Here is a 16,638-nt window from a genome sequence, read left to right as displayed (position 1 = left end):
TTTAAGTACGGCCAGTATAGAGAGAGGACAGCACAGGGGTGAGTCTGTTTTTCCACATCGATCTGGACTCCTGTGTGCGTGTGTGCGTGTGTGTGTGTGTGTGTGCGTGCGTGTGTGCGTCACGGGCCATTCTCATAGGCGCCCACGCATGCACGCACGCACGCACGCACGCACACCCACCCACACACACACGTACTGAAGGTTATGATAGTAATAACATTCGGAGTCCAAGTGTCATGCATTGTGCGGCTCTGCTCAGGGACTTTATAATTGGCCTTGCATGTTTAGAATGGCATTGCATAAGGACTGTCCACACACACACACACACACACACACACTCGAGTCGCACATCGTATCGCCCCCTCTGTTTTGTTTAATGTTCTAATGCTTTTATTTATACTTTATATACTATAGCTTGCAGATCGGCGATTTTGGGGCAGTTTGACGAAACTTCATGAATCTGGCTTTAAGCAGTTTCGCCTCATTGCGCCACCGAGTGGCGCGCTACGAGCTTGTAGGTCTGCTATTTTTGACAAATCAAAGAACCACTGACACATAGAAACATAGCTTTTTCAGAAAACTGTCAGGATGTAGAAGAACATTTTTAGAATCTGATCTCAGGTCAAAACGGGTTAACTCAGGCGTCTCTCCCAGTTAACAGAACACTTTGACTGTGTAGTAGTTCTACATTCACCTCCACTCCGCCGGTGGACAGCAGGTAGATTGTTTTACAGTAGCTTGTGTTCCCATGCCTCGACGCTGTAACCCTGGGTCAGTGGCGATTCCCCTCTGTCAGCAGCGCTCTGCGCTCAGAAGCCTTATTCAGCCCGGGCTGCATGGAGCTTTCCCTGCTGCGTTAGGGAAATGAAAGAACGTCCAAAGGCTTCGGCAGGAGTTTTGTATTGTGGGGGGGAATAGTGGAACTCATGACTGATGTCTTGCCTTGCCTTGCCTTGCCTTGCCTTGCCTTGCCTTGCCTTGCCTTGTCAAGGTAGGGGTGGACCTCAAAAAGCCTAGACCCAAACCTTATAGCGTTTGTCTTAGATTATTTAAGTTAATTGTGTCATGAATGTATTAATAATATAGCCATAATACATGTTGAAAGACTGCATTTTGCATCCATAAAAGATATACTAGGCCCTCCGTCCGTACCTTGAGTCCTGTGCCCCCCTTTTGTTTAGATGCAAACATGGTTTATTCGGCACCTGTAGGATTCGATCAGAGTAAAGTATATCCATGGACTGATCGACTAATACAGCATATCACCAGGTAGAAATTTGCCTTATGAGAGAATGTATAAGAATGAATATTCTCCCCACCTACAGTACAGTATAGACTTCTGTAATAAAAATTATAATAAAAAAAGTTAAAAAATAACTTCTCTTCTGTGAGTCCTTGACATGGGAGAATGGTCGCCATGAGAACCACACTGCGCCAGATTGCTTGCAGTCTGAGCAGGCTTGCTTGCTCATTTTAGCATATTTGCATAATAGGGGAAATGTTCTAAGCATAGCAGAGAGCAATGCCCTCTGGGACAAAAGTAAAGTCTAGATAGATGCCATTGTCTGGAGCAGGGGTGGGCAACTTTGACGATGGAGAGGGCCACTATATTTCCACCCTCACTCCAGAGGGCCACATTGCATATTACTGTTCTAGAAAAAATAGCCGATCTACAAGCTCAAAACGTCGCAATGCGACACGTTTTGAGCTTGAAAACCTGAATAATTTTTTGCTATTTTTGAATTGGAATCCTGAAAAGTAACCTTTTAATTGAATTTCAAATGCATTTAGTTATAGTTATGTTAACTTTATGAACTATTAACATAACTATATTGGACACAAAAAGACAACATTTTAATACTAGTCATTAAGTACTAGTCATTTAATACTAGTCATGAAGTGGGTTTGGAATCCTAACATCTGAAATCAATACTATATCAGTATTCTGATATTAACATGAGGGCCACACAATGAAATTGCAACCCCTAGAAGCTGCCCATATACTGTCCTCATTCCTCACCTCATTGTCCCGTCCTTGGTCAACCAAACAGGCTGACTGAGGATGTCATGGGAGAAACAAAGTACAAATGCAGATGAAAAACCAAACAGTCCAAAGGAAGTCTATCAGGATGACACAAACAGTTGGGTGGCTCCACTGCCTTCCCACTCCCCACGATCACGCCTCCCCAATAACAAACAGCAAGCCAGTCAACGCCTCGCCTTCAGAGGAAGAAAAGCGACATCTTATATAGCTGTATCCACTATCTACTGTATACCAACCCAATCTTCCCTCTCGTCCTGACACCAGCTATAGCCTCCTGACCCAGAAGATTGGAGTGAGTGCCATCAAAACCTCCATGGTCATTTTGATGAAGGTGAACCATTCAAGCGCCAGTGGAGGCACCGTGCAACATCTCTCAAATGTCTTCTATAGCATCGTTGGAAGAATAAGTACCTCTCTGCTCTACAAACACACGGGAAGTGGCACTCAGATAGGCCTAACATACAAGAAGGGGTGGTCCAACTGTACTCCTCCTGCCCATCACTGATAACGAGGACAATGTGAAGAAAATGTAATTCTGACATGTTATTGATGTCAGGTGGGACTGGGGAGTGTGCTGGCTGAGACTATGTCCGCCAGTGGGTGGTGCTGTTTTGCAAGTTATTGGGAAGAGGGTGCCTTGTTTTAGGACAGGTGTTTGTCATTGTGTAATCAAGTCTCTGCTGAGCCTGCTCAAGCTGTCCTAGATTGTTCTTAGCAGTGCAGCACACTAGTGTCTTCACTTCAGTTTTGTGTGTGTGAAGGCAGACTGACAGATGTCCTTTTTTCCTTGACAAAGATTGTCAGTGAGTATCTTTTTGCATCTCTGTGATTATGTAATTAATTCTATGTCAAATTAATGACAATTTATTATATAGCTCATCCTATGTTCAGCTTTTTTTTTAAGATATATTTTTTGTGGCTTTCGCCTTTCTTTTTTTATAGAGGGATAGGTAGGCTGTATTATCGCTGTGAGCTTGTAGATATGCTATTTTCATGTGTGCTTGCTTGTTTTCATAGACCTGGCCACTTGCAAAATCTGGCAACAGAGGAAGAGGAAGTTATATGCACACACAAAACACAATTATGGGACATTGGAAACAGGTCAATAACTACAGCCAGTACGCCGTATTCTTCCAGACACTCGTTACTATTTTCACGAGCCTTGGTGGTACTGTGGCCTTGAGTGTTTATTTGTAATGGTAGACTGGGGCCTTAAACCGTCCGGAACGCAGAACAAACTAGTGTGCGACTCATGTTGGACTGCAAGAGACGTAAACCAACGCACAGTGTTAATGTAGGGGGTTCATGACCTTGACATGAAACAGTTGGAGTACCGAAAGCAATGTTGAATTGTTAGATATCCACCAGGAAATGAGAACTGACTCTAAAAACATACAAATCTAAGTAAACAGTAAACAGTCCGCACAGAGGTCATCCAAACCGTCAGTAATCTCCTCTTATGTACTTATGTACTGGATGTGGTACAAACACATGTGTGTGTGTGTGTGTGTGTGTGTGTGTGTGTGTGTGTGTGTGTGTGTGTGTGTGTGTTCGTTCTGAAGCTTAATTTGGGATTAAAACTCAGGATATTGCAGATTACCTCACTCCACTTTTGACCTTCTGCGTCTAGTCTTTTGGCATCCGTTGATGGTTGGGATTTGATCGTTTAGTGGTTATGGAGCTTCAATCTCACTGGTAGAGAGAGCTTCAATCTCACTGGTAGAGAGAGAGAGAGAGAGAGAGACAACCAAATGCAATTAGGCACGTCGCATCAGCCTGTGGACCTTTGAAGGGAAATGACATACAGTACTAGCGGCTCGTTACATCAGCGCGTGGACTTTGAGGGGAAATTACATAGCGGCTCTTTGACAAATAAGCGGATGTCAGGGCTTAGCTAAAGCTGTAATGAGCTAGCATCCGACACTTGACTATAAAGACGAGGAATTAAGATAATGTTGGTGGCTTCCCGCAGTGGTGAAAATTGGACACTTTCCCTCCCCTCCTCTCTCTGTCAAGCCAGGCCAAGTGCCAGCTACACTCAGACACCCTGTCTGTCCTCATACATGTCGGACACTATAGGCCAGTGCTTCAGTGTGGCCAGTAATTCCCAAATTACAACCATTTGCTTTATCCATTTATATGTTGGCTATTCACTGATCAAACTGAACCATCAGTGATGGTCAAAAATGTATAAATCATGAATATATTTATACATTTTAAATATTGTGGTGTCTATAGCTCAAACCAAGTCACAGGAGACGTGCGGGGCGATATTTATTAAGAATACGTAACGAAGCATTGGATTTCAATAGGCAGCCCAACAGTCAATGTGTCATAACTTAAAGTTCTTGTGCGCGGGGTTCCAGTCTGGGGACCCGCTGGTAAACAATGCAACTCGGGTAAGACAGTCTGTTGAATATAAACTACACGTTACATGAGTGGTCTCCCACTCTGTGCGTGCCGCGGGGAATAGAAAGCAAACTGTCTTTCTCACTTAAACCGTCTCGGGCCACCAGTGAGTGTGAGGATTAAGGCCTCCGTTTACATGTCGCTGTCCATATTTATCCGGCTCCTTTTTTTTAGTGGTCCTTTTTAGGACGCCTCATCAGAGGTCGTGCTGTATGACATGTCACACTCTGTGTTTAGTTTTTATGAGAGAATGAGGAGGAGGGAGTCTCTTAACCGCCAGTAGGTCCAACCACACCGCTATTAGAGCACAAACACTGACTGACGGGAGGGCGGCAAGTTTGTATAGAGTTCAATTCAAGTTCACCGCGCAGCTGGGGGAGAGATCTGTCTGATTAAGGACGTGTCTGGGGGAATGTAGCGGGCTCCGATGACGTCACCCAGACGTCTCCGCTGTCCTCTGTCTGTCTCTGTCTGTCCTCTCGCTTGTGGAGGAACCTATACCTATATCTGGTGGTCCACCCAGGGAGACTCCACTATATAAGGGCGTTCACCTCTTCCGTATAGCTTGTCACTGATCAAACTCCCTCCACCTCCCCAGTCTCCACCTTGTGGCATTTAGGATTTCCGTGGATGTTGTACAGTATCTGTTTGTCTTAACGTGTGCCTTTGAAGGGTTCAATGTTTCATTAACTTAAACCCCATAGCTACTTAGTTCACCAGGGTCCCCCATTGGGTCTACACTTGCTCCCCTTCCCCCACTACACTCTTTGCTGAAAATAGCCGATATATAAGCTCACAATGCATCGCGACGTGATAGTTGTGAGCTTGGCTATAATGTCGGTCGGGACAGCGACCGAGAACGGCGACACTATAGGGTTGATGTGAGTGTCGGCATGGTTTGCTGTTACTTTCATTTTTCCCTCATGTTCTGAGCTCCATGGCAGTGACGAGGCTGCTCTCTCTACAGCCATCCATCTTTGATGAAGCTTTCCCCACTTAGCTGCTCGTTACTAGCACACAAATGTATACGTACGCCTGAACACACGCACAGCGCACGCATGTACACACACACACACACAGACGCACGCAAACACGCACCCGCCCGCCCACACACACACACGCGCGCAAAGACGCACGCACCACACACACACACACACACACACACACACAGTTTCCCTCTCTTAAACCTGCCTTGGGAGCAAGTCCCTTTTTACAGTAACCACACTCCAAGGTGCCATCAATCCTGTTGAACTGTTGAAGGCCACAGTCAACACAAATGTCGCTATCCGCACACACGCACACACACGTGTGTGTGTGTGTGTGTTGGGAACAAAATGTTTGTCCCCAATTTGATTTTACTGTAGTTTTGTTATGGTTTTACTAGCCTGGCCCAGCCAGTGGTATAGAGGGGCGGGTAGTGCATGAAGTGTTGTATAATATTGGTTCACTGATCTGAGTGCCCGACATTGCAGTCCCCGGTTTGATCCAGACCATTTTCTGCATGTCACTCCCATACTCTTTCTTTCTCTCTCTCTCTCTCTCTCTCTCTCTCTCTCTCTCTCTCTCTCTCTCTCTCTCTCTCTCTCTCTCTCTCTCTCTCACACTCTCTCTCCCCTCTCTCTCTTCACTGAACTCAAAGGCTCAAAAACAGTTAGAAACAGCAGATGCATGCGTGTGCTTCTCTCACATTAACGTGTATAGATTGTGTATTGTGGTGGTGGTGCTAACGTGTTGCTGTGTGTGTGTGTGTGTGTGTGTGTGTGTGTGTGTGTGTGTGTGGTCCCGCGCTGCAGAGCCCCAGCTGAAAGGCATCGTCACGCGGCTGTACTGCAGGCACGGCTTCTACCTCCAGATGAAGCCGGATGGCACCATGGAAGGCACAAAGGACGAAAGCAGCTCCTTCTGTACGTGCACACACACACACACACACACACGCACACACACACTCTGCAAGATCCTCCTGAGTGTTATATTCTTACTAGTGTATGTTCACTCTTTATTCCCTCTACACCAGTGGTTTTCAACCGTTTTCATATCAAGGTACATTATTTATATAAGTAAGTAGCCTTGCCGAGCCATGGGGCCCACAGGGCAAGAGCCTATCTCCTGTTTCTGTAGCGTGAGGCAGCTTGATGTACAAGTACACCCCCTGGACATGACGCTATAGTATGTCGCAGGGACAATCCAACCCTTGGTGCTGAGTGTCAAGCAGGGAGGCACTGGGTCCCATTTTTACAGTCTTTGGTATGACCCGGCCGGGGATCGAACCCCGACCTCCCAGTCTCAGGGGGGACACTCTAACCACAAGGCCACTGAGCTGGTACATTTTTACATTATTTATATGGCATTTAAAAACCACTGCTCTACACCAAACCTCTTTGGTGTAAAATAAGCTTGTTTAATTCCCCCACCAACCATAGTGGAGACATTATGGGTTAATGTAACTCTAGGAGTGTACACAAACACATGCAAATAAGGTATAGATAGAGTGTAAAACTAACACTGTGGACTTTTTGCGGTGCAACATCTCATTACACTCATTCAGACAAAACGCTGTCTCTGATACAATCGCTTCAAAAGCAATTAGTACAAACACGGCACACCAGGAGGTTTTGCACTTTTTACATTTTACGAAGCAATTCCAAAAATGCTTTTGTCTTATACTTTTCCAGGGATGTGTGAAAAGTTTAAGCACACACCAAAAACTGCCAACTAAAAAAACACACGCTGTGCAAACTCAGACGCATTAATCCCCATCTGTGTCACTGTGTGTAATGTCTGTCTCTCCTGATCCTAAACCGCTGTTCTCTGCCTCGTTGGGCCATCTGTTTGGCTGTCTTATGTGTTAAGTGTCAGTTCACATTCACACACACACACACACACACACACACGTATGCATATGCACGCATGCACATGCGCGCCCACACACTTTTTAAAATAGCTGATCATCAACAGCTCTCATTTAGATTTGATTTAGAAGGTGATTTAGAAGTGATGCACGTATGTACATAGGGTTAAAGTGCTTTAACTGGTTTTGACAGGTTATAGTGAACTAATTCAGCAGGGCACCGATCCTGGCACCCCTTCAAGGACCCCTATAGGGCATACATGGGGGCCACATGCAAGTTATAATATCAGAATACTGATATTATTGATTTCAGCTGTTATACAATTCCAAACATGCAAACATGACTTACAATTACTTTATTGTTTTGCGTCCAACGTATTTGTATTTAGTTCATAAAGTTAACATAACTATAACCAAATGCATTTGAAATTAAATAAAACGGTTACTTTTCAGGATTCCAAATTCAAAAATGGAAAAACATTATTCATCATTTCAATTCAAATATAGCAAAAATAGCTGATCTAGACGCTCAAAATGCATCGCACTGCGACAAGTGCGACATGTTTCGAGCTTGTATAGACCAGCTATTTCTTGCTATACGACATGTAAATATGCAATGTGGCCCTCCGGAATGAGTGTGGAAATAATAGTGGCACCTCTCCATCATCAAAGTTGCCCACCCCCATGCCCTAGAGGGTCCCCCGCACCCCACACTGGTGAGAAGTGGCGCTCTGTGTAATGAGGACTTTGTTCATCTCAGCGGGCTGTTTGGGGTTGGAATACCTCTGTGTTGAATGATTCACATAGCCACGCCGGAGGCAGCCATCTCTCTCAGCGCTATCTCGATCCTGCACCTGGATCTGTCTCTGTGCGTGTGCGCGTGCGTGCGCGCGCGCGTGTGTGTGTGTGTGTGTGTGTGTGTGTGTGTGTCACCTCACTTGGCCCTGGCGTATTGTTGTGTGTGCCTCCGAGTCTTTAACCCACTTTCAAACTGCATGGTGTCCCTGTTTTGGGCGTGTCATTGTAGGGCACAATGTAGAAAGGAAAAAAGAAAAGTCCCAAAATGTCCCCATAATGCTCTAAAATCTGGGCCAGGCACCGAGACATTAACGACTTAAACCCCCTGTTATAAAATGGCTCAAGGCTGTATTGCTGATTAGGGTTAGGACCCGCCGCAGCTGTGTGTCCGGTTAGAACTTTAAACCAGGATGCTTCGACGTCTGCCTTCTCCCTGAAGCCGACCCTTGTTATATATTCTCCGACTATGCTTGTCACGATGACTAAGCCAGTTAGAACTATCCATATATTAGTTCTACCACATCTATCTGATATCAGCGCTATAGGTCGGCTCGGGCCAAATATAGGGATTGTCATACTAGTCTTATGTCGTATAGCCCAACGTCCTATAGTCGGATATCCCCATATATGGGGACTAAGTATCCAATGAGCAACTACTCAGATCCAACAACATGACTGGAAGCGAGAGTCTTCGTTACACCTGTAGTTCAGTGGCTCTCAAACTTTTTTATGTCAAGGACCCCCCCAACATGATTTGGCTGCAGACCCCTCAGAAGAGAAGATATATCTAAGAAATATATATCTAAGAAAGAAAGAAATATCTAAATTATAAAAAAACATCCAATATGTACAAGATTTTAAAACAATTGCAGATGTCCAAGCTTCCAGCACGGCACAGAGTGACGCTGTGAAAGTGTGCGCACACACACACACACACACACACACACACACACACGCACACTGTTTGACTGTTACATTGAGTAAATATCAAGGCTATAGCTCCATGTTTGTTATTTGCTCTTATAGGCGTGCGCGCGCACACACACACACACACACACACACACACACACACACACACACACACACACACACACACACACACACACACACACACACACACACACACACACACACACACACACACACACAGATACAAAGTGACCTAAATCATCTGGGGATTGGGGGGGGGGTATCATCATGGTGATTACTGACCAGAAACATCATTTCCCACAATCCCCCAGGGGCGCCCCGGACGCCATCCAGATCAATAGTGTATTATGGGTTATCCCACGATGTGATGAAGCAGCGTTTTCTTCTGTCAAAACACCGCTCTGGAAAACAAACATCACACTTGGCAGAATTTGGGATTTGTAACCCAGAGGGAAAGAATGTGTTCGTTCTGACCTCCAGTTCTGCTGGCCAACGTAAAAAAATAAAAATAAATATATATAAGGAGATACACACAGCGGAATTATGCACCGCTCGCAGCGCTTGCTCTGCTTCTGTTGCCTTGCCTTGAAGAGAGAAGATTGTGCATTTATTGTTTCTTGTCTGCAGCCAAAGCCAAACGTTCCATTTGTGTGGGTGACCGCATGACCATGAGGTCTATACAGTATAGTATTTATTTTCTATTCTATGCTGTACAAGTATACAACAGGGGTTCCCACACTTTCCCATGCCAAGGAACCCTACATGAATGGGCATTGTTGTTGGGATGGTTATATATTTTATAATACATTAAGCTACATAAACGCGGCTGCCTCCTATCACAAGGCATTTTATTTACATCATGGTTTCCACCGCTGATGAGCAGCACTTTGTAGGCGAGGAGGGAGGCTTGTTCAGGAACTCCATTATGGCTCTGCATTAATGTAATAAACATATGCGCTATGAGCCAACGTGAGCCATGATGTCATACGTTTTGATTCACCGTTTTGCCTGTTTACACGGAGAAGGGATAAAACTGCGTTCTCAAAGGTTTCCACTCTGGAAGGTGCACGTGGTTTCACTTTTTTTGCGTTTTCACCACCTGAAAACACCATTCTCGTCTAAATGGACACAAGCAAACTATACTTTATTTAGCCGTTTTTCTATGAACACCGTTCTCGTGTAAAGACCACCTCAGAGGAGAGCTGTGGACACTTTAGAACCCGTCTACCAATTACATCATCATGGCGAATCCATGCTTCTTTCATCTATAGAAACGGCATTCTTTGCCTTCCTGGAAAGTTAGCATTGACTAGTCGCAACTGGTTTGAAATGACCAAACGTTGCCTATACCGATGATGGCACATTTCTGAACTGTCCACGGACATGATGCCAATGAAGAGCGTAATGAGGACTATTAAGTGAGCAAAGAAGGATAGGTTGATGGGTGAAGTGGCCCTTTATATTTATATAAATTGAACATGACTTGAACTGAGCAACAAAATGCGTAACTGATTTGAAAGCTGACAACACATCCTGATGTGATGCTTTGAAACAATAACAAAAGATTTTTTTGACAATAACGATATGCTGAACATTACGTTAAACTAGGCAACTGGCACAAACGTCTATATTTTATTATGCCTATTTCCACTCCTTTCCACGTGGCTCCCCTGGTGAAAACCCACATACGATTTTTGGATCAGTTTCATTGTACTTCGTTTGGGAAGAACATGAATATTAAACTTAAACTAACAACCTTGTTTATCACTCCCGATGTGAGTACATAACTGGGTACAACCTACTGTATCCTCCTCTCCTCTCAATCTCCTTGATATGTTGTACGTCGGGAGTGATAAACAAGGTTGTTTAGTTTTTAATATTCATGTTCTTCCCAAACGATGTTTATCGGTCGGGGCTCTAGATGGAATAAACCCCTAAGTTGGGACGTGTTATATTGTCTGGTGGAAACCGTCCAAAATGGTAACTTTTTAGGAAATGGAAAAAGTAAGCTGTGTTCCTCCAACAGCTGGTCTAATGTAGCTAATTGTTGTAGAAGATCGTTATCGCGACGTGTTGTAAGCTTGTAGATTTCCGCTGCTTTTGCATGTCACTGCACATCAAAGTACAGTAGAGTGCACTCTTTGGTTTTACACATAAAGGACCTTTTTTGCCTGACAGCAACCATATTATATACACCTCACAGAGCAGACATGCAGAGCGTCATTCCCTGGGAAGAGTTCACACGACCAGCAGGCAAACTGCATTCTGTAGGAAGTAATGAGACGACCGCATGATTCATTCAGTATTCATTATCGGTATGCTGCTATTTTGTCTGGCTATATTGGAATATCTGACCTGCTTGTGTGTACACAACATATTTATCTCTGCTCATTAGGAATATTTGAATATCTGACCACCAATACCTTTTTCCTTTATCTCTATTCTTCGTCCCTTTCCTGAAAAGGGCTTCTCATGCGAATTTTAATTTCACCCACTTTCTTTTACAGTGGCAGTGGCATTCATGGGTCCTCAGCACGAAAAAAAAAACTACAACAGAAAAACAAGGTTTATAGGAAAAGGCTGTCCTTAGCATAGTCGACACCAGAAAACAGTACGCAATCACCAATAGTGCTGACAGGTGTGCGTCAGTGTCGTATCTATAGCATCTTGTAGAATGTTGCTGAACAGAAAACAAGTGGTGGCTGCAGATAAAAAGGTCTTATTTAACGATGACTCAGGTACACAACGGTATACATGGCAAGTGTTTGGAATAGAAGTCATGAATAAACGCTGACGAGGCAGGATGACTTAGATAATGGTATGACTCACGCAAAGGCAGTCGCTTACCTGACGCAAGACCTGTACACCTCCAGAGCAGTGGTTTTCAAACGTATTCAGTATTTTAGCTGTGACGTGAGCGCCCCCTCCTGAGATACTATTCCGGGTCCTACTTTTGTGTCCCCATAGAGTTATACTGTATGTGACGCTCCGTCGGACTAAATCTGAGGCGAAAACAACCATGAAAGTCTCATTTTACCGCTTTCCTCAACAACAAAGTTGCGCTGCTTTCCCACATGGAATACTATCGCCATTTTATTTTATTGTTAACTCATTAATGCAAACTAGATTCAACATACTCAAGCCTGCACACATTCTAAATATGCCCCCGAAATATTTTACCGAGCAAATGATTGAATGCGCCTCAGCACGGTGTATGTCAAGTTTATATGTTGCCATCTTCAATAATAATGATAATAATAGTCTTTATTGTCTCCACATCATATATTTTTGTTGTCATGGACACTTGTACAAAACATTAATAATTCTACTCGAGTTGGAAGCATTAAGACCCATTTTAACCCTCAATGGCTTCCTTTCTGAAAAATAACGTCATTGTAAAAAGATTCACGCGTTTAGATATTCAATTTACAATGAGATGCGGTGCCACTTGGACCCGGACGTAACGTAGCACTACAAAATGACGTCGGAACTTAAATACTGAATTCAGATCAAGTACCCCCAAATTGACACTTTTGACTTATATCAGCCAGCGGCGCGGACCCCCCACAGAGCACTGGTTCCCAAACAGTGGGTCGGGGCCCAATGTTGGGTCACGGAGCCTTGGGTCAATGTGCCAATTTATTTCCGAATGGTTTGACCAAAGACATACTGTATTAACTTAATTTTCAGAAATTAAAAAGAAATCAACAGAAATTCCATAAATGTAAAACCATTGCGAAAAATAAATTCAGAAGTAGTGGAAAAATAGCCGATCTACAAGCTCACAACGTGATCACATCATGATCACATCGTGACATGTTGCTGTGAGTTGTAGCAATTCAATAAAAGCTCTTCATTCATTCGTTTAGGAAACACAGTATTTAAGAAGTGGATCCAATGAGCCTCTTTTTGAAGCAGAACTGCGGTCTCGTGTGGAATGACAATCTCTAAACTAAACCTTGGATATAGTACAAATGTCATGTTTTACAGAATTGAAATGCCTGCAGGCCACTGGAGACTTCTCATCATTATTTCTGATATTGCTCTTATGCTCAATAATTCTCTTTTTGTTTTACCAGCATAGCAATGCCCACAGGGGCACTTCAAAAGATTAACTACATATTCTGTCACATAGACAACCAGCAGGTGTATATAAACTTTACATACACTGCTGAGACACATAGACAACCAGCAGGTGTACAGTATACTGTATAAACTTTACATACACTGCTGAGGCTCATGGACAACCAGCAGGTGTATATAAACCTGACATGCACCGTGCTGAGGCACATAGACGCCTATACAGCAGAGGTGTGTGTGTGTGTGTGTGTGTGTGTGTGTGTGTGTGTTCTGCGGACACGTCGGGGGGTATTATAAACGTCAGTCTCTGGAGGTCACCCCCGCGCTGTTTTTGCTCGCGTTTGAATTACGGTTCATTTTATAACAACTATAACTCCATCAGACCTCCTGGGATCTGACTTAATGCTATGGCCCCATGCAGGGCAGGCCTCCCCTTGTAAAACACACCCAAAAAAAGGGCCCTGCGCTGTCTCTGGGGAGAGAGGGAGAAGGAGAGATATATATACTGTATATACACAATGAAGATGGCATGGGGGGAGAGAGAGAGAGAGAGAGAGGCAGAGAGGAAGAGAAGCAGAGAGGGAGAGAGTGCTGGAGAGAGGAGAGACATACTGTATGTACACAATAAACAGAGTGAAAGAGAGTGAGATATTTAGACTGACTGACAGACAATTAACAGAGTGAAAGAGAGTGAGAGTGGAGAGACAGACAGTTGCCAGAGACAGCACAGCATACAGTTACAATATCCACAAAATATGCATACAGTATAGCGACAATATAACTATAGAGACATGATGATAGACAGATGCAAATAGGTGAAGGAGCAATATCAAAATAGTATCAATAAATAATATACAAAACAGTGTTCAGGCCAGTGTCGACATACTGTATCAGTCTCGGCGAGGAAAACGTCATTATCAATACAATCACAATTTCAATACAGTATCAACATCAGTGCAGCACAGTGTCTGTGAGGAATGAATAGATGGATAACAGTGAAATAGAGTAAAACAAGTATCAGTACAGTCCGTCTTTGAGAGAGACAGACTGAGAGAGAGACAGAGACAGACAGAGGCAGACAGAGAGAGAGAGAGAGAGAGAGGTATTCCAACTCATAAATGCTGCACAGACAGACAGACAGACAGACAGACAGAGAGGTAATTTCCAACTCATAAATGCTGCACTTTTCATTCAAGATGTATTATTTATTCACACGGGGTGCATGTGGTTAGTTGACTGAGTGACATTATGGTAATTGAGCATCAATCTCCTGCATCATCATCATCTATCTGCCGCCATGGAATATTGAAAGGGGGAGAAATGGCTGTGTGTGCATATTGTGTGTGTGTGCGTGCGTGTGTGTGTGTGTGCGTGTGTGTGTGTGTGTGTGTGTGTGTGTGTGTGTGTGTGTGTGTGTGTGTGTGTGTGTGTGTGTGTGTGTGTGTGTGTGTGTGTGTGTGTGTGTGTGTGTGTGTGTGTGTGTGTGTGTGTGTGTGTGTGTGTGTGTGTGTGTGTGTGTGTGTGTGTGTGTGTGTGTGTGTGTGTGTGTGCGTGCGTGTGTGTGTGCGTGTGTTATTCAATATAAAGTGGGGTTAACGTGGTCGAACTCATTGTAGGATTTACAAACGTTGCTCCGGGGACCCCCTGGAACCCTTTGAAGTACCCGAGGAATCCTCAGACCCCTCTTTGAGAACCACTAACTATAGGCTGCACAGCGCGCTCTCTCTCTCTCTCTCTCTCTCTCAAGCACACACACCTATTCGAACTATAATCAATTTCATTTTGATAAAATAATTGGGTTTTTCATTGTTTGGGGGGGGGGGGGGGGGGGCTGTTATTATAGGGGCGAAAATGTGCAAACAATGCAAAAACACTTGCAGCCCTGTGCGTGTATAGCTCCTCCTTCCGGCTCGCGAACACGGAAACTTTTTGCAAAGAACAGATGACCGCTCAAGTTGTTTAAAGGACACAGGCCTCACAAGGCTCTCTCTCTCTCTCTCTCTCTCTCTCTCTCTCTCTCTCTCTCTCTCTCTCTCTCCTTCTTCTTCTCCATCCCACTCAGCTTGTTTCCTCTCCCCCTCCCCGTCCGTGGGACAATTAAGTAGAGAGGCCAGGCTTCTGGCTGGGGGCCGCTGAGCCTTGGCCCCTGGCCAGCCATATTACACACGGCTGCCGGGCGCCTCTGCCAGTTAATTGCTCATTTTACTAAAGCCGTCCTGTCTTATCGATCCCCCCCCCCCCCCCCCCTGCATGCCCCCCCCCCATAGCCTGACCCAACCCGCCTTCACACAGACACACACACACACACACACGCACACACGCGTTAGCCACGCGCACGCCACCTCCTCCAGGCACCTCTGGTCTCAGAGGCCGCTGACCTCACTCATCACGGGTGACAACAGTGACCTCCTGAGGTCAGGAGGAGAGGAGTTTTATACATATATATATATATATATATATATATATATATATACTATTTTGACCTGAGATCAGATTCTAAAAATGTCTTCTACATCCTGACAGTTTTCTGAAAAAGCTGTTTCTATGTCAGTCGTTCTTCGATTTTTATACACACACACACACACACACACACACACACACACACACACACACACACACACACACACACACAGTGGTGGGAACTGGGAAAAGTACTCACATGTTTTACTTAAGTAAATGTACCAATAATGCAATATAGAAATACTTGAATTTTTTTTTATTTGAATACATCCGGCCATTTACTAAGTAAATGGCCGGAAGACACCGATTTAATTAACGCAGAATTGTTACAAATTGTGTATAGCTCCTTATTGTGGCACCTTAGGGATATAGATCTATAGTGCATCTGGTGATATTATTAGTCACTTTGCCTGATTTACACTGCATTGTCTGCCAGGTGTGTCTCGCACGGAAAATATCAGATCTGCAACCTGCGACACGTTGTGAGCTTTTATATAGATTGACTGCTATACCGTTAAGCATATACATCGGGCGAGGATACAAGAAATGACCTATAGTGATTAGTGAGAGAAGAGGAGTCAGCAGTTCAAGGAAAGGTGTGAATCAGGCACGAGGTGGAGGAGTTTGTGATTGGCTAGAGGAGCAGCTGGCACGCAGCTGATGGACACTCAATCACTGTGTCTCCCCCCTCTGGTGGGAGGTCAGAGGTGTTGGCTGACTCCTCTTCACTCCTCTCCTCTCCTCTCCCCATCCCTCCCCTCCACTCCCCTCTTCTCTTCTCTGCGTTCGTCCGATTCGACTGTTAATTCCCCCCTCAGTCTTGGCTCCTGTTGTTAGCCCATGTAATAAATCACAGGAGAGGAGAGTAGAATGAGTTAGAATTTTGGTATAGGTGGGATTGTTTACAATTGTCAGTGCGTGTGTCGCTTGCATATGCATAGCCACAAATGAATTAGTGTGCGTATTTGTAATTCATATATTGATTCACACATTTCTGTGTTTGTAGATCCATTCGTTAAAACCTAAAAACAACAGCCACAACACTGCAGGGCCGCGCTGAGCGCTTCAC

The 16,638-nt window shown here is 44.4% G+C and overlaps 2 protein-coding genes across 2 annotated transcripts in view; both read left to right on the top strand.

The window, feature by feature from the left end:
• Positions 1 to 16,638, top strand: part of LOC308335722 (signal recognition particle receptor subunit beta-like) — a 398,251-nt gene that overhangs the window by 188,195 nt on the left and 193,418 nt on the right. The window lies entirely within an intron of this gene.
• The window catches only part of fgf11a (fibroblast growth factor 11a), a gene marked incomplete at both ends in the record, with an annotated part of 160,471 nt that overhangs the window by 95,406 nt on the left and 48,427 nt on the right, over positions 1 to 16,638 (top strand). The window contains one exon of the mRNA XM_080792300.1: positions 6,247 to 6,357. Coding sequence (XP_080648426.1) covers positions 6,247 to 6,357 — 111 coding nt within the window. The remainder of the gene's footprint in view (positions 1 to 6,246; positions 6,358 to 16,638) is intronic.

This window comes from Protomyctophum bolini (genome assembly GCF_963924005.1).
Source record: "Protomyctophum bolini genome assembly, chromosome: 20".
Taxonomy (NCBI): domain Eukaryota; kingdom Metazoa; phylum Chordata; class Actinopteri; order Myctophiformes; family Myctophidae; genus Protomyctophum; species Protomyctophum bolini.
Note: the sequence above shows the minus strand (reverse complement) of the source record. Positions and strands in the feature narration are given on the sequence as shown.